Source organism: Zootoca vivipara, chromosome 1, assembly GCF_965207765.1.
Source record: "Zootoca vivipara chromosome 1, rZooViv2.hap1.1, whole genome shotgun sequence".
In the NCBI taxonomy this organism is placed as follows: Eukaryota; Metazoa; Chordata; class Lepidosauria; order Squamata; family Lacertidae; genus Zootoca; species Zootoca vivipara.
Genome location: NC_142582.1, coordinates 71,546,754 through 71,566,008, shown reverse-complemented (window position 1 = coordinate 71,566,008; position 19,255 = coordinate 71,546,754). Strand labels below are relative to the sequence as shown.

Here is a 19,255-nt window from a genome sequence, read left to right as displayed (position 1 = left end):
TATTGTTTTAATCTGCTGGTGCTAGAGTTTATTCTTTAAAATATCTTTATACAATTTTCAATACAAGCAGAAATATATACTTGCGTTGAGAGAAGAGAGAGAAAACGCATAAATACATAAGTAAAAAAAAGAATAGGAAACATTCTCTGGCCTAAATAGTTTTTATTAGGATAATTATATATTTTTTAGAAATATTGAATGCTTCATATATTTTCTAAAGACATGCTAAGATATGTGAGCTGCTGTAGGATGGCTTTGCCCTGAAATTCATTACTGGAATAATATACTGGAATAATATATATATACTACAGCCTCCATGCAAAGCCGTACTAGTTTGGAAGTAGAAGGCGGATTTGCTGTCACCATAGTGTCCATGAGCATAACACTCTTTTCTGTCTCTCATAAGAATGAACAACAAGTATTAATATAAAAGAGTAATGGGTAGATTCATGAATATCATGGGGTAGGGATTAATTTCCTCCCGGCTCCAGTCACCACAGCAGTCCTAGTCGCCAGGATCGGACTGGTCTGCAGATCAAATGTTCTATATAATCTATAATCCAGTGAAAATATTTTCATGGGTGGGGTTTTTTTTTCTTCAAAATTTGGCATCTGTTTTGATTCATCAAAAGCATGCTCCCAAACTAATCTTGACCATAGCACAATGTTACAGAATGTTGGGAACTGGCTTTTAGATATTCAAATACGGTAATTCTTTCTTTTCCAGATTCTTTTCTTGCCAAATCACTTGTTGGGCCAGATTCAAGTACCCCAGTTTGCTAGCAATGGTGGAAAAACAGTTGGGATGCAGCATAGACTAGAACAGCTGGGCTTCCCCCTCAGACAAAAGCCAGTATGTTCTTAGGGAGTTTTTGCCACTGCAGCTTCCACCATGTACAAGACAAGGCAGTTTTAAAAGCAGCCTGCTGCTACAGCTGTAGGAGATGCACCACATAAAACTGTAGAGAGAGTCTCATCATAGAGTACACAGTGTCCTACATTATACAGAAAGAGACTCTTCGGATCACAGCCATAGGTTTGAGTTAAAGCTAATGGTGATTTATATAAGCCAGTGGTTGCCATCCTTTTGGGACCAGTGGGCATATTTTGAATTTTGAGAGAATGCTGGTGGTGCGGGTCCCAAAATGGTGGCAAGGGGTGTGTGGCATATCATACAATAGCTGCCATAGGGTTTGGCATAACACAATATTAGAGAGAGTACAATCATGTTGCTTTCCTCATAATTGTATTTCCATACAAGAAAAGGTTTAACCTGTTGAATATCTGCCTAGAAAATAAAGCAGCAGCAGGAAAATTGCATTAAAGGGTGGGGTACAGTAACTCTTTAGGATCCTAGGAATTCCTATTTCCTGGTGTCTAAACCACTCATCAGTCACAACTATGACTTCACACATTAGCTAAAACACTGACAAGGCTTGCTCATTTCACAGACATTGCTTAGAACGGGACCTTCACATTTTGCTTCATGGCTTTCTTTCTAGGAGGTTTGATACTTGATTTTTTTTTTTTTGCGGGAAAAAGAAAGCTCAGAGTCTGGGGACACAACTGAAGGTGCTTGGTTGGTGACCCCTGATAAATAGTCATATCTGATAGCTATATTCCTTTACTGTTGCCACCCAGGTTTCTTAATAATTGGGTATAATACAGATCCAGTATATTTTAGTATTCCAGAAAGAATATCTGATGCTACATTTGCTTGTATTATTTGCTGCTTCAATGGGGTATATATTAAAATGGTCTTAAATTAACAGAGCTTGGATTTCCTGATAAATTTGGTGAAAACAGCTTAAAATTTCTCCTAATGGCGACTGCTTCCTGATAATAGGCCTATTTGTCATACATTTTGATAACCTTCCCTTTGTTAAATGTTTAGAAACCATCAATAAGGAAGTCAGAGACTGTGTTGTAACTAGGATACCTCCTTACAAGCTCCTGCTTTATCAGTAACTAGATGGTTAAACAAAAAAGGATGAAAACGTATTGTTTAAACACATTAGCTGAATTAAAGTGTTGAGTAACAAATCTGTAGGAAAAATAGCTGACTTTCTGAATGCAACATAGATATCTGTTGCCTATAAAATATGACAAATCCTACTAACAAGATTATCAGTTGGCTCTAGTTAACAAGTTCACTTCCATCAGCAAATACATCACCTGTGAGCATATATATTTTACATAGTAAATTATAAATAGGGGATTTAGCTGGGATGTTTTTACTTGCATCTGTTCTATGTAGTCTTTCTATCTCACAGAATAACAGATACAATTTTACCATTATGATTCGCCATTTGTTGACAATATAGAAAAGATTGTGGTTGCTGATCATGTTATGAGTGTGCAGTCATTTTCATTATTAAGCAGTTTCTAAACTAGAAACCTAGCCAACCTAGTAGTTCGAAAGCATGTAATAGTGCAAGTAGATAAATAAATCCTCTGGCGGGAAGATAAATGGCGTTTCCGTGCACTGCTCTGGTTTCGCCAGAAGCGGCTTAGTCATGCTGGCCACATGACCCAGAAAAACTATCCATGGACAAACGTTGGCTCCCTCAGCCAGTAACGCGAGATGAGCGCCGCAGCCTCAGAGTCGTTCGCAACTGGACTTAACTGTCAGGGGTCCTTTACCTTTTTTTAAAACTAGGCTTTAGGCTATGGTGTTGAACCTCTTTCATCTCGTGGGCTGCATTCCCATCTGGATAATCTTCTGAGGTCCACATCCTGGTTGTAAGCAGGGCCAGAGGTGAAAGTGAGCGGACAAACAAATGTAAATTTGACCTGTGTACCATAGTCTAGTTTCTACACATCCTTCTACACTCCTCTTTTTCCTGAGGCATTACCAGAGTTCAAGCACACATTCCACCCAGGCAAAAACTCCCAGGGTATGAAACAGGGCCAGTGAGGAATGTGGTCTGGGAACAGTTTCAAGGACTAGATAGAAGCCTGGAAGGTCGCATTCTACCTCCAGGCCTGAGGTTCCCAACTCCAGCTTTAGGTCAGTTCGGTATTCCATAATCTGTTATCCAACATAACTCAGATGAAAATCAGGACATTTGTGAAACTGACTGCCTTAAACAAATAGATTCTACGAGCTTTCCTGCCGCCACCCGCATGACCCCTTGCAAACTTTGCATGTTCCTTCCCACAGTTTGCTCATGGTTTTGTGGTTATGGCCGCCACCACCAGGGGAGGGAAATGCACCACTTCCCCAGGACAGGGTCCTAGAGTCCACCTTTCTTCTTTCCAAAACCTAGCAAGCACTAACAAGGCTTCTTCTCAATGCTGCTGCTGCCCCCCCAGGAGCTGCTTCTGTGGCCCCTGTCTGCTGGCCGGGAAAATTGGGGCACCCTGAGAGCAAGTCAGAAACTGTGGCGGCTTAACTAATTCTGTGGCCATCCTGGCCAAATTGGGATTGTTGAGGGGTATGTAATCATATTGAAATGAATGCACTTCAGCATGTGCAACTGCTAAGCAAAGTATTTTAATTTAATTAATTGTCCAAATGTAAGCATAAGGCTTGATTCAACCACTGTAATGGGTCCTGCTAGCACAATGGGACTTTCCCCTTTATTCCTCTACACCCACCCCAAGTGATTCAGGGGGTCAAGAGAACTCCCAGAACAGGGAGGGAGTGGGGAGGCAGGATCATTCCACCAGGCAAGCAGAAATGCATTTGCTGATAGAACAACCTAGTGCTATGTTGATTCCTACCATAGAATTTGAGAATATGATCTAAATAAGGTTTTCCTCTTGGATTTGTTTACACAATAAATAAAGCAGAATATGATATGTGTAAAAATAACTTAAAAGTATATGAAACTGACAAAAGTGTACAAAAAGAACACTGGTTGAGAAAAAATTGGGTGACTTGGTAGAGAGGTAATGTGGCTGAAACATCAAATAGAACAAAATACAAGGCATTGTAGTAGTTTGGTGATGTGTTTTTTATGTTAATTCTATGAAACAGGTTTATGTATGTGTCCATGTGAAAATAAGCTTTTCCTTCCAAAGATGTGCTTTCTTTGTTATAAATGACATTTGAAGTAGTTGTAAGTTGGAGTACACTAATTAACGTAAAACAATGTCACACCTCTGCCAAGCTCAGAGAAGGTCACAGGTCCAGGGCAGTTGGGGGTCCAGTTCTGGTGCACACAGACTTAAATTTAGAACAGGCAGACAGGCATCCAGAGGGCCAGGGACTTGATCATTTGTTGAATGGGGGTTGTTGGTCAGGTTCCAGAGTAGCCAATGAGAAGGAAAGGTGAGAGAAGCCTATTCAGTTTCACACACCAACAAGTTGTTCAGACTGTTCAGAGTCAGGCTTTTATAAGACCTGATGGGTCCAGATTGGCCTGTGAAGTTAACTACCAATACTGAAGCCTGAAGACCCACTGATGTGAGTCTTCCTGGTTTGCTGAGGAATGAGAGCATGGAGGATGCAGGAGGTAAGGTGCTAGATACCGTGTTTCTCATATTATAAGTCATGTCTTATAATTTTTTTACTCAAGAAAATAAGCCTATGGCTTATTTTCGGGGGGTGTCTTATTATTTTTTTAAAAAATTACAGTATGGTACCTCCCCTGTCGCGGCTCGGCGCCCGGAACTGGCTGCTGCTGCGCTGCTGGGCGCGTTGTCGGCGCTTCAGCAGGGCACACTGCTGGGTCCCGCCGGGTCGGGGCTTCACGCGGCGCGCGCTGTGGCTCTTGCCGGATCCCAGCTCCAGCGCCAAGCGGCGGGACCTGCAGCGCGCGCTGCTCCAAGCCCTGACGTGGCGGCGGGACGCAGCAAGAGCCGCAGCACGCTCAAGCTCGGGGCGTTTTTCACTCGCTCCTGCTTGGCGCCGAGCTCCCAGCAAGACTCACCGCCGCTGCTGCCTCCGCGCGCAGCAGTTCAAAGCTCCAGTGGGGCAGCCTCTTCGCAAAGGAGCTCCGGGAGGGACCAGCGAGTGGCAGCCGCGGCGGCCAATGAAGGCTCGGCCGGGTGTTTTTTGTTGTTGTAGCTGCGTCCCGCTGCGTCCCTCCTCTTCCTGTCGCGGCTCGGCGCCTGGAACTGGCGGCTGCTGCGCGCGTTGTCGGCGCTTCAGCTGAGGCTCTTGCCGGGTCCCGCCGCCGGGTCGGGGCTCGGAGCAGCACGCGCTGCGGCTCTTGCTGCGTCCCGCCGCCGGGTCGGGGCTTGGAGCAGCACGCACTGCGGCTCTTGCCAGTCCCGCCGCCAGGTCAGCGCTTGGCGCGGTGCATGCTGCTGGACATTTTGGAGGGGCAGCAGCAGCCGGTTCCGGGCGCTGACAGGCATCTTCCTCTTCCATGGCGCCATCCAGACCTGCTCCCACCACTACGGCTTATTTTTGGGGTATGTCTTATATTTCTTCAACTCAGGAAAATCATGCCATGGCTTATTTTGTAGGGATGACTTAAAATATGAGAAACACGGTACTGGCTGCTGTATGTGTTCGTTTAAGATAAGACACACAAGCCTTACAAGCAACCTTATTGAGCATGTGTAAATATTCATACGATTAACTTGTTCAAAGATATCATTGTTTGGTGGAGGGGGTAGTAACAGTGCTGGGGGCACTGTTATACAGTGGTTCCGCTCCTTCCTCCTGGGCCGTGTCCAGAAAGTGGGGGGGTTTCTGTCCTCTCCCCCCCCTTTTTTTTGGTCCTCTCCCTTTTTAACATCTACATGAAACCTCTGGGAGAGATCATCAGGGGGTTGGGGCTGGGTGTCCATCAATATGCGGATGATTCCCAGCTCTACCTCTCTTTTAAATCGGAACCAATGAAGGCCCTGTGTGAGTGCCTGGAGGTGGTTGGAGGATGGATGGTGGCTAAAGGATTGAGGGTGAATCCTGACAAGACAGAAATACTGTTTTGGGGGGACAGGGGGCTGGTGTGGGGGACTCCCTGGTCCTGAATGGGGTAACTGTGCCCCTGAAGGAGCAGGTGCGCAGCCTGGGAGTCACTTTGGACTCACAACTGTCCATGGAGGCACAGGTCAACTCTGTGTCCAGGGCAGCTGTTTATCAGCTCCATCTGGTACGCAGGCTGAGTCCCTACCTGCCCACTGACTGTCTCTCCAGGGTGGTGCATGCTCTAGTTATCTCTCGCTTGGACTACTGCAATGCGCTCTACATGGGGCTACCTTTGAAGGTGACCCGAAAACTACAACTAATCTAGAATGCGGCAGCTAGACTGGTGACTGGGAGCGGCCGCCGAGACCACATAACACCGGTCCTGAAAGATCTACATTGGCTCCCAGTACGTTTCCGAGCACAATTCAAAGTGTTGGTGCTGACCTTTAAAGCCCGGCCTAAACAGCCTCGGCCCAGTATACCTGAAGGAGCGTCTCCACCCCCATCATTCTGCCCGGACACTGAGGTCTAGCACCGAGGGCCTTCTGGCGGTTCCCTCACTGCGAGAAGCAAAGCTACAGGGAACCAGGCAGAGGGCCTTCTAGGTAGTGGCGCCCACCCTGTGGAATGCCCTCCCATCAGATGTCAAAGAGATAAACAACTACCTGACATTTAGAAAACATCTGAAGGCAGCCCTGTTTAGGGAAGTTTTTAATGTGTGACATTTTAATGTATTTTAATCTTTGTTGGAAGCCGCCCAGAGTGGCTGGGGAAACCCAGCCGGATGGGCGGGGTACAAATAATAAATTATTATTATTATTATTATTATTATTATTATTATTATTATTATTATTATATCACCTTTCATTTGCAAAACTATGTTTTTAATGTCATTCCTGTTGTTAGAATGTATTTATTAAGTCAAGTATTCTCCCTTCTCTTTGTAGTAATATGGCCTGTGGTTATACCAGACTTCTTTATTCCATTCAGAAAGTCATTCATCAACAAGGGTTTGATGGCTCCACACCCCAGGTATTAAGCAACTTCATCTTCATCTTCAAGCATGCAAATACAGTTTTCATACTGTTTGAAAGTACTGTATAATTCAGCAGTGAACATGTGGTTTCCAAGCTATGATGAAGTAAACAGCAGCTAATTTTTTACTGGTAGACCACATGCTTTGTACTGTATTCAGAAAGTTCAATCTCTTACTCTTCTAGTTAAAGAATCAGATACTTGGTGCTGAGCAGCGACAGATTTGGAAACTATGGTGCCCTGTGTGAGGCCAAAATTTGGTGCTGCCCCTGCCCGGCTTTGGGAAAGAGATTTGAGGGCTCTCACTAACTAAGCTTTGGGAAGGAGGTGGGAGGACTCTGGGACCCTGTCAAAGCCGCAGGCCTCCTTCCCAAAGCCCAGCGCCTCACCAGGCTTTGAGTCGGTGCCCACTGCTTGCACACCACTTGCACAGCCCTAAATCTGCCCATGTGCTAAGAGTAGCCTCTGCTTGAGAGTCATTGCCAGCCACAGTTGACTGTATTGGGTAGACAGACTGATTCTGTGTAAGGCAGCTTCCTACAGTCAGGCTTTTTCTGTTTCTGACAAATGTGGGTAGCTTTGGCAAATGCAGTAATAATCCATTAATAAATGTATTTTCTATACAACTACCAAATATTAATGAAATATTACACCGCTGGTGGTAAGTTACATGTGATTACTGTAACATGGGGTCTTTTTTTTTTTAATTGCTGAGGTGTGGGGTGAGGTGAGGACTTGTCTTACACCATGCCTTTGCCATGGTCTCTCATGTACACTGCTCCATATGGGAGATTTTTTTCCCCTGCTGCCAGGACCCCTCCCATGCATGAAAATCTGCATTCATGGGAGGGCTGGGAACTCTCTATATCATCCACTGAATATTATAGACCAAGAACAAAACTTCTGATCCAGAGGCCAAGATCAGAGGTGTGCAAATGCATAAAGTGCTAATGCAGTCATGGGAAGGTGTGGTAGGGAACTAGCTTTTACTTCCTACTGCAGAAGCCCCTCATACTAGATTGAATGCTGCTTGAAAGGCCCTTTGAATTTCTGTACATCCTGCACAGCTTACCTTCAGGCATCTTTTTATGTAGTCTTAATTTTCAAAAGAAAACAGAATGAGTGTTATTTCATATATGCATATCAATTACCAGAATATAAGGTTCAGGATATTATTTAATTTATGATTGTTTAATATCCACCATTACCTACAAAATGTATTAAAGTTTATTCTAGCAAGTACCATAAAGTTATCTGCAGAGTTAATTCTGCTATTTTATTCTGTCCAAAATCAAAGCACTAATGCACTACTCTTGGGAGTTTATTCTCTGGTTAACTTGTCTCTTTAAATATGGATTTTATTTAATGCTTCTGCATTCTAGCGTAATTTTTATTAATGTTTATCAAGCAGAATTCTCCTGGTTGTTTTAGTTTTCAGTCTGTACTGAGCATAATGTGCAAGTATGTTTTCCCTTTAGTAGTTAGCAGTGTCCTTCTGGAGAAGTAAATTGGTCCCTGACAGGTACCTCTGCTTTGGTTACCATAGCAACAGGCATGTCATAACAGTTCCCCTAGTACAGTTTGTTGAGCTGCTTCTCCAACATGATGACAGGTCCTTTGGAAGAAGGAAATTGTAGAATATCAGAAGCAACAGCACCAAAGTGACATGAAAACCCTGGGAGCAGACAGCAAATAACCTGCTACTGGAAAAGAGTTTAATAATAAAAAATGTGTAGACACTGGGCGAGGGATAAAAATAGCACTAAGGTATGTCCCCAATGCTTTTTTAATAACCCAGAACCCACAAGTGGATAAAGCCATTTCTAAGACATGAAGAATTGTTTATTTTCTTCTTTTTAAAAACAACAACACAGCAAGAGGGCCAAAACACTTCATTTATAGTAACAATTCTGTTTCATTATTTAAAATATTTAAATCCCGCCTTTTAAAAGTTGTGCTCAAGAGGGCTAACAACAATAAATGAAAATTATATTAAGAATTGTAACAATAGAACACTAAAAGCAGCAGTAAAACAGTAAAACATCAGAAGTGTTGTGTGTGTATAAAAAAAGACAGGCGAGTATTAAAAATCCCATGCGAAGGTGGCCACTCATGGCCCAAAAGCTTTCCTGAAAAGGAAGCTTTTAACCACAAAGTTGAAGGCCATTGAAGAGAGGGCAAGACAAGGCCCTGAAGAGGGGGATTTCAAGAGCCTGGTTGCAACCATTGAAAAGGATCTCTCCCTGGATTCAACTAAGCATACGTCTAGGATGCCGAGTTGCTGCAGGCTCTTAATCTGTCAGTAGGGACATAACAAGAGCTGTTCGAACATTCATCTTTAGTGGATGACCTCATTTTTTAGTATTATGAGTAGAGAAGATTCTCTCTATCCACTTCCTTCACACCATGCTTAATTTTATACGCCCATACCATGTCCTTACTCCAGCCCCATTTGCCTTTCTATATAAAATAAAAAGCCCAAAATGTAACCTTTCCTCATAGGGGAGGTGACCCAGCTAAACAATCATATTGATTGCAGGTAATGAGAGGCTTTATGCACCAGTCAGTGGCTTAAATTCGGTTCAGTAGCAAACAGGCAGCCAGTACAAAATTTTAAGGATTGGTGATAAATGATCCACTTTGCAGTGCCAATTAGTAACCAGGCTGCTGCCTTCTGTACCAGCTGCAGCTTCCAGATGTTCTTCATGGCAGTCCCATGTAGAGTGCATTGAAGTAGTCTTAATGACAGCTTACCAAAGCATGTGCAGCTTGTAGCTAGGCCCTACCAATCCAGGAAGCACTGGGCTTAGACACTCCTTGCCACTGAAGCTACCTGAACTTGAAGTGACAGTGGCTCTAAGACCACCTCCTCCCGCCCCCTAAGCCAGTGACCCTTCTCATTCTGAGGGTGTGGATTTATCCCAAACAATCTAACTTCTGAAACCCTGAATCATGGAATTGCTCACCCACAGTACTTCTGTCTTACTGTACTGGGATTCAGACTCAGATTTTTGGACCTCTTTTATTCTGTTACTCCTTCCAGACACTGCCCTGACACTTGTACACTCTCTCCTGATTCAGATGGTAGAGCTGTGTGTTATGCCCATACGGATTACATTGTGCTCCAGATCCCTCCATGGCAGCTCCATAGAGTTGTTGTTTTTTTATTTAAAAAAATGCAGACCAGATGAAATCCTACAGAATCCTGCCGCCCAAATGCCAAGAGGCTGAGCATAAGTTTCCAATTCTACTTTCCAGTACCCTTTCTGTAGATAACAGTGAAACCACCATATTCTAATGCTCCCAACCCATAAAACCATTCCAGGAAGATGTTGCAGTCAGTGGTATCAAAATCTGCAGAGAGATTAAGGAGAACCAACAACATAATCCATCAGGGTAACCAAGGTTGTTTCAATCCTTAATCAATGCTGGAAACCAGCTTGAAATGGGTCTACATAACCACATTCATCCAGACATGCTTGAAGCTAAGCACCACCTCAATCACGTGATGGTCTCATTCAATACACCTTGCTCATTCTGTTCCCTAGACTGAAAAACCCTCTCATAAGAACTGAGAGACTATCAATCATATAGAAGCTTTCTGAGGTATCCTCAGATTTTAGCACAGGGGGAATTGCGGGACAGCTTAGGGGGAAAGCCTGTGAGTGGCAGTGCATTTTGCTCTCGGATTTCCCTATAAACCCACCTACTCCTTTCTCTCATTTCCACCTCATCCCCCTGCTCCCCGATCCCAGCAGGGATATTCTAGAGTTTATTTCTTTCCTTTCAATGTTTCAAATGTTACTGAATATGTTACCTTTTTCATATTTGACAGAAGAAGCAAAGAAACATTTTGAGGATTGGAATTCAGAGCATTGGTTCAGTACTATGGGGTGATGACATTTGTAGTACTGAAAATCCACAAAATATTCATAGTCTCACCAAATTTATGTATGCTCTCCGTGGTCTCCTTAGAACATCTTTGTCTGCCTGCATTATTACTATTCCAGCTCATCTGATCCAGGTAGGCCTATTCTAATTGCAACAATTGTGGTGGATACATAAAGAAAAGCACAGTCAAGTTATTTTTAATTATTTAGAAGACTACTATGCTGCTTTTTTCCACAATCACTTAAATGGATACTTAATGATCAGAATATGCCAAAGTGGTGCTATTGAATTGCTAAAGTCCACCTTATTTTAGCTGTATTTTTCAGTAGCAAATGTTAAATTATTATTATTATTTTATTTAATATAACTCAATTTAACTATGTTATTTAAAGTTGTGCTAGGCCATCATAGTCTTATGAGAAAGTGTGGTAAATGGGGAAATGCGGTGTTTCTAGTCATTTTTAAAGGAAAAGTTAAGCTTAACAAACTATTCCAAGTGTATGGCCAGAGGTTAGAATAGAAAAGAAGAATAGGCAAGTTAAATTAAATTGAAAAAGTACAGCATGATGACATATGTACAAGGATCCTGAAGATGTTTGCTGGGCAAATCTCACATTGATTAGATTTTACTTTGAAGAGTTAACAGAGCACTGGAATGGTCACAGAAGATGAAGGGAGAGCAAATACTGTATAGTGCCCTCATTTGCAGGTAACACTAAGTCAAAACATGACTTTGTGAGAACAAGCAAATATGCAAATTCCCAGAGAGATCTGCTTTTCCACCTCCCCACTAATCCCTGCTATACAGCATTGAAGTAAGCAGTGGTTTTGCTTAGCATGTCATTGGAATATGGGCTCATGATATGGCTGTTCTCCAGACAAACCACAAGCTGTAAACCATAGGACAGGCCTTGGCTCAGCTTATGATGTTTCTGGAGAGAGCTAAACCACAAGCCCATGTTCATATGACACACTAATGCACTGCTTAGCTCAGTGCAGCAGTAAAACAACTGAGGAGGAGCAAAGAGTGCTTACATGTAAGCTTGTTCATACTAAACCATGATTTAGCTTAGTATTATGTGTGAAGCACAATAGACAAGGAATTACAAATTTTATGCTTGATTTCTGAATTTGGCAACTATTGGAGCAAATAATAATAACATATTAGCACTTTTAATTTCTGAAATAGTGACAAGCAGCCTATATGGTTTCATAAAGAAAAATATTTCAAGGCTAGTCTAATACTTTATTTGATAAAATTAGTTTCATAGAGATAAGGGGAACAACCTTAGATATTTTAGGTTTAAAGTTAAAGAGGGCTTTGACCTACGGTAGTTGCATTTGAACTGTGCAGGGCATTACAGATGGAGAGAAGGAATTTAATCCCGAGGTACCCATTCACATAGCATGTTTCTGACTGTTTCCTAACTGATCTTGCTACTGGATTTTGAATAGCCTAGACAGAATATTTTTATTTATTTTTGAAATGTCTATCACAACAGTATGACTTCAGAGCCCTTGAGCGCTTTTTGTATCGCCCCGAAATTAGAACAATTAGTTCTGTTGCAGATTTGGTCTCTTTGTAATGGAAAGTTAAGAGATAGAGCATACATTGTAACAGCCATTTTACCTAAAACAAATACATTTTGGGTTTGCTAAGTATGAATATTCAAATTTTGTACTTATAGGACTTGATTCAGTCAAGAACAGAAGCAGCATGTGTACATAGGAATCCCATAAGGATCCAATTCAGCCTTATTTTCCTTCTCCCCTGCTAATATGAGCACATAAAAGTGGTCTGGAAGGCAGCACTGCCAGGAATTGGAAGTCCATGCATGGCTCCTCCATTCCTGTTGAATCCCTATTTCTGCATCATTCAAGTTACTCCTGTAGTGAGCATAAGTAATTCGCATGTTGTAAGGGGCAAGATGGAGAGATTGGATGTGCACAGAAAACTCCCTTCCCTGCAGTGGCCCTTGGGCTCTACTTGTGGTGCACCTGAGTCCTTGAGCTGGCAGAGGATGGGAAAAACCAGGCTCTACCGACTATGTTCCCACATTCAATTAGTTTAAGCCCATGGTTTTCAGTTGCAAATATTAATATTGGTATTAACAAATATGAAAGACTACACACATTCATAATCTCAGTAATAGAACTTTAATATTGGCATGGACAAATAGTAAAGACTTCATGCGTTATTAACCTAAGTAAAATACCTTTATAATAGCAAAGAATGCTGCATTTCCAATTGCTAGCAGCTCCCACTTAAATATTTGGTTTCCACACATACACACACACACACTTTCCCCAGCATTTTGCAGATTTAACATTAAAACCCTATGTGTCACCTTTGACTAGGCTTAGTGAAGAAATTTGTTGTATTAATTTTGATGTATTTGTCACAGTAGTAACATTAAACGTAGCTAGCAGTGGTTAAACCTCAAGCATCCTCTTTCCATTAAGCAGTAACTTAACAGAATGCTTAAACTGCAGAGCAAACTGTCATCAGGAGGAGCAAAGCGGCTGAGGTTTTCCTATATCCCACATTACTCAGTTCCCAGAGCCCTGCTGTGTAGTTGTTCCAGTCTCCAAGAAGCCTGTTAAAGAGCCCCCAAGAGCATGTGTCCAGCCCTCCATGTTAATAGTTAATTGGTGAGGATGGCAAGATGAGAGGACAGCCGAACATGTGGTCTCTCAGTCTCAAGCACTAGACAGACTTTTTAGTTCTAATAACAGCAGCTGCTCACATTCTCACTACTGAGCTTCTCACAACTCTGTTGCTGGGATTTGTGAGTGGATTAAAAAAACGTAAGGGAAAGATCTTTGTCTAAAAGACAAAAGTTTTCCTTGTTTCACCTTAGCATAAAAGAGATTCATGTGCAGTTCTATATGTCAATTTATTCAATATTTCCAGTAGAATTAGCTTATTTATTTAATGTATTTATATCTTGGTTTTCAAGAGCACTCCTTACAAGGCAGCTTACAAAAAAATTAAAACAATAAAATGTCTCCTTTTTAAAAAAAAACATGTTTAAGAGTAAAACCACTTAATGTGTATATAATGCACACAATTGTTTAGCAAATGTAACACAAATGTAGCTATTATTAGTATTATTACTATTATTTAGTAAATTAACACAACAACTTTTCTCCTATAGCCTTTAGATTAAATAATCATTTATGATCTATGTAGTTTCCATGGGAGTTTATTGCATTGGACAGGAACTGTCAGAAAAATTGGGTTGTTAAAGACTGGGGAAACTACAAAATTGGTTTCCTAAATTGCTTTATTGCGAGCTGAATCAAAACTTACCACCATAGAGGCCAATAATGCAATATATTCTCCAGGAATGTGAATTGGAAGATAACCCTTTATAGTGCTTCTATTTGCTGTGATCACTGAACAGTCTAAAAGATCTAGTCAGGGTGATAGACATCTGTAAGGGCCCTGAACATTTTGTTGCTACCGGTATTTGTGTTTGTATGCCTTTATCATCTGTGTCTTGCAGTAGAATAACATCAAACTCTACAAAATGAAGATGTATAGGCTTGGATCTAAAGATTATATGAATGGAACTCACTTATGTCACAGTCCTGAAAAGCCTCTCCTGAGGGTTGAGCTCTTGAGAAAGACCTGGGATGTGGCCCTAGGTTCTGCAGTGGAAGGAGTAATTGGAGAAAAACAAGCAGAGTTCTGCCTGTGCAAGCTGTCCCTCCCCAAATATCTCCAATTTCCCTTCCCTATTGTCATATTCCAACTCTCTCAAAAGTAGCTTTTTAAGGAGCACAGGCAGTTGCAAGTTGGGGGCAGGAAAGCCCCATGGTGCATGAGCAGTTACAATTTGCTTTTCTGCAGGGTAGTAAATAGTGATTGGAACTATATCTGTTTGGGGGAGAAACTATACTATTTAGTCCTGCAACAAACAGTACAAATTGCTAATTTGTTTAGTTTTGTTGTAGGATCCAACTTGTTAAAGTGAACCTGTTTCATAAGTGGATAGAATTATTACTCAGCATATACCAAGGGAAACTGATAAATGAAAAGTCAGTAGGAATAAGCCTTGTTATATTCCTCAAGGATTCAGTGAGGTGCTGTTTAGTGTGGTGTTTTCATTATTTCATATGATATGTTTAAAAATGTAGATGGTGAATTATTTATATCTTGCTTCTTTGAATTCACTGAAGTGAGTACATGTTACATTATGTTTCTCAGTAGAAAGAAAACCAGAAACAAACCTCTTCACATCTATAGACTTTTGTGTTCATGCTGGGTATTATTGCCTCTAAAGTCTCTTTCAAATCAATTAGAATATTTTAGATTATCAAATAGAGCAGGCTATGTGCTAATATATTTTTCTGCGTTGATTTTTTTTCTTTAAGCAGTTTTATTCTTGGAAGTAAAGAATACCATATAGAACTAATATTTTTATATTCTCTCTATTTTTAAAAATTACATTTATTTAAGATTTCCCAAGATTTCCCATCTTGTAGTCTCTGTACAACAGAAAATGTGTTTGGTGCTCATCTAGAGGAAAAATATAGAAGTTAAGTTTTCATGGTACTAAGACTAGATTTGTGCTACTTTATTTTCTAAATGTAAATAAAAGGGAACATTTTGATGACTGCACATGGAGTTATAGAAGGTCGTAGACCCAGGTGGCGCTGTGGTTAAACCACTGAGCCTAGGGCTTGCTGATCAGAAGGTTGGCGGTTCGAATCCCTGTGACGGGGTGAGCTCCCATTGCTTGGTCCCAGCTCCTGCCAACCTAGCAGTTCGAAAGCACGTCAAAATGCAAGTAGATAAATAGGAACCGCTACAGCGGGAAGGTAAACGGCGTTTCCATGTACTGCACTGGTTTGCCAGAAGCGGCTTTGTCAGGCTGGCCACATGACCTGGAAGCTATACGCCGGCTCCCTCGGCCAATAATGCGAGATGAGCGCGCAACCCTAGAGTCGGTCACGACTGGACCTAATGGTCAGGGGTCCCTTTACCTTTTTAGACTTGTGGGATCAGGTTTGCCAGGTTGATAGTAATTTCGTTGTAAACCAATTTTGCATTAAAAATAATAATATTCTGAATATTTCAACCATGTGCAAAAAAGTAACTTGTCCTGGACAAGTCACATATCCTTGACCTAATCATCTTTAGCAGGTGTAACAATGAGCATCTCCTAACCATGGTTAAGAGATTGGGTGTGTGCCGCCAGATCACAAAGTCCCTCTCCACAGTGCTTTCACAAGCAAGTTTCTCCCCCTCTTCCTTAGTCGCCTGTGAGTATGATTAAGTATTATATCTGTACTGGCATGAATCATTGTTAGGCTGATGTGGTTTCCTTCTTAACACGGTTTTGAAATCAGACTTCAAAGCTGATTTCGCATCTTGGTTAAAGGGATCCCTAGTTTTCCTTGACAACAGTTAACAGTAGTCAGGCCCAACCGAGATTCACTCTAGAGAGGAGAGAAGCTAGAGCAGGGATCAGCAAACTTTTTCAGCAGGGGGCCGGTCCACTGTCCTTCAGACCTTGTGGGGGGCCGGACTATATTTTGGGGAAAAAATATGAACGAATTCCTATGCCCCACAAATAACCCAGAGATGCATTTTAAATAAAAGGACACATTCCGCTCATGTAAAAACATGCTGATTCCCGGAGTGTCCGCAGGCTGGATTTAGAAGGCGATTGGGCCGCATCTGGTCCCCGGGCCTTAGTTTGGGGACCCCTGAGCTAGAGGGCATAAAACTTTTTTCCATCTCCCAGTTTCATAGCTGCAGTTACCATACTCCTCCCAACTATTACCTCTGCACCAGTCCACAGGAAGAGTTTTATGAAACTAAAACAATGTTTATCTGAGTCCCTTGGTGGAAGCTGTAATAAATCATGAACTAATTTGTAAAATTTCACACATGTTATTTAAGAAGATAAACTATACTAAACAACAAAAATAGCATTGGATTTTTGAGCAGAGGGAAGCTTCACACAAGGGAATTCCCTGCCCCAAGTCTACTGCTTGTACCACCTACCCTGTAAAAACCTCTCCTCAGGGTGGGGAAAATATTTGATGGTAGCTTGAGATGGGGCATAGGAGCTGCTGGATGAAAGAAAAATCACCCAAAATTGGGTAGATGGCACATTCCACAAATTCTGTCACCTATGGAAGATTCCTTGTACTTCATTTTGATCCCCCTCCCCAATGTATCTGATCTTGGTGGTGGGGAGGGTGGTGGGGACATTTTGACAGTTCTCAAATACTTTTTTAAAATTAACTTTGACATTCAGCAGTAGATTAACAGTGTAATCCTAAACATGTCTACTAAAAGTATCGAGTATTGAATTCAGTGGGACGGACTTCCAGAATTGCAGTCTAAATCGTCTCAAGAAAATTGCAATCTTCTTTCCTAGGGTCTTTCAAGAGAACGTATTTTTGAAGGACAGCCTTAGAGCTATATTCTCCTTTTTAAAAAATGTAGACTGAAGTATATGATTCACTGGGTACACTTCAGTTGTGTGATTCTGAGATTAGCAACAACAAAACCAAGTTACAGAACAAATGTGTTTGTCTAATCTGAAATAAATTGTAGAGTTCTATAAAATAACTTGCTCTTGTTTAAGTGAGAGTCAAGATTTCAGAATGAAGACTGCAGAATTGATTGAAATTGTTAGATGTTCTCACAGTATAGTGAGTACTCATCTGTTTAGGCATATGGAGTATTTTGGCTGCTGAGCTAGATAGTTAATATAATGTCTAGCGTCCAAGTATGGACACAACTGTTACAAAGGCAGAAGGCAGGCAGCTCATGTATAGAGCTTATTTAGACAATTCTGAGAAAAGGAACGAGAGTCTAGTAAGAATAATTAGGATTTGATTATCTGTATGGAAAATGAAAGTTTGGTAATGTTTATATTTCATGAATGTTTTGTGTTATTTATAAATAAGGTGATGCACTTTTGAAAACCACCGAAGAGTGTTTGCTGCTCAAATGTAGCTTTTTCTAAATAGAACAAATAAACATGATTTTAACATTAATGTATAGTCAAATTTCTGCAAAATACTTTTATAAAGTACAGAATATTGCCTTATTTTCTTAACACCTACCTGCTTATCTCTATCTTTTAGGTCTGTTCTATTAATTACATGATAATTATGATATAAAGGAATGTTGCATCTTTAATGATGTTTTTGTGCCCTGTGTAGTTAAGCTTTAATGCTAGGGGGAGGGAGGGAGATTAAATTAGCCTTCTAACCTCTTTCTGTTCCAGACTGATGATGGAAAATAAAAGCTCTTAGCCACAAAATGTAACACTTAGAATTAATATTTAATTACTCCAGCAAATTGTACACTGTGGCTGAAAGCTTCCAAAGAGTTGTTAGTGCCACAATTGACCTACAAGTTTAATAATAACTCACTTCTTGAAGCAAGTGCCAGTTCAGCATAGTGGAGCCACTGTAAGAAAGTCCTGAGAGATTAAAATCAGCAAACCAAATGGCAGACGAGGATTCCTGGGATGGAGCCTTCTGGAAGGCTGGGAGCTGGAGTAGCTTTTCAGCCAGGATTCAGATGAGAACAGTGGGTGAAAAAAAACGATCCCTCCTGTTCTGGGAGTTTCTGGTTGGAGTCCAAAATCCTTCAATTGATGTTTATAAAATGGTCTTACTTCAGCTTATTAACTTACGTTGCAGATCAAATAAGAAATATTTTTCAAGAGTCTTTCTGTTAGAAACCCTTCAAAATCCGTTCTCCCTACTCCTCCCCCATGAGCTGTGTTGGATGGCATGAGATTTAGAAATGTCTGTATAGCATGTACTTTAAAGTATATGTTGTGTCACATTCATTATATTTACTTTAAATTTCTGAAACATAAACAGTACATATCAAAGTTCACATTTTAAAAAAGGTGCTGTTTAATTGTGCCATTTAAAACAGGAAAAGCTAGCTGATAAATCCTTCAGCCTTCTCTTTTCTTAAAAATTATTTTTGTAAAATAGGGCATCATGAGTTCAGAAATGTGAAAACACACAGCAACAGACCGAAGAAGGAACACTTTGCATTATTTATTGGCTGCATCATTAATATTTAAAGAAAAACTAGTCATTAGTTAAAAATTAAAGCAGATGAGGGCCTTGCCAGCAGAGGGAGCAGTCATGTCTTCTGTCAGATTCCCATCATTTCCCCACCTATTTCATCTTTTTTCCCAGCCAGTCTCCCATCTGGACCTAGTTTTGCCAGCCTGTTCCTGATGACAGGCTATAATTTTATACTCAATAAGGGATTAGTGTAAACTGATTGTAAAATTCAGTATCTTTAACCTACCATTTGATTACAAACATCAGATGGATGCTCTGTTTGATATTTGCTTGTTGGTGATTGCATATGTAGGCAAGTCGCTGTTTGGTCCCTCTTTTAAGGAAGCAGCAGAGATATATAGCAGGTTCAAATGCAGCACATTTGTTATATTTAAACTGAAT

At 41.0% G+C, this 19,255-nt stretch overlaps 1 protein-coding gene across 5 annotated transcripts in view; it reads left to right on the top strand.

Annotated features, from left to right (window-relative positions):
- ELP4 (elongator acetyltransferase complex subunit 4) overlaps positions 1-19,255 on the top strand; it is a 152,455-nt gene that overhangs the window by 44,309 nt on the left and 88,891 nt on the right. For 3 of the 5 annotated variants that reach the window (XM_088653799.1, XM_035117893.3, XM_088653794.1), the window contains exons 6-7: positions 6,814-6,898; positions 10,737-10,925. In XM_088653799.1, coding sequence (XP_088509925.1) covers positions 6,814-6,898; positions 10,737-10,925 — 274 coding nt within the window. The remainder of the gene's footprint in view (positions 1-6,813; positions 6,899-10,736; positions 10,926-19,255) is intronic. The other 2 variants (XM_035117904.3, XM_088653804.1) reach the window with 1 other exon arrangement.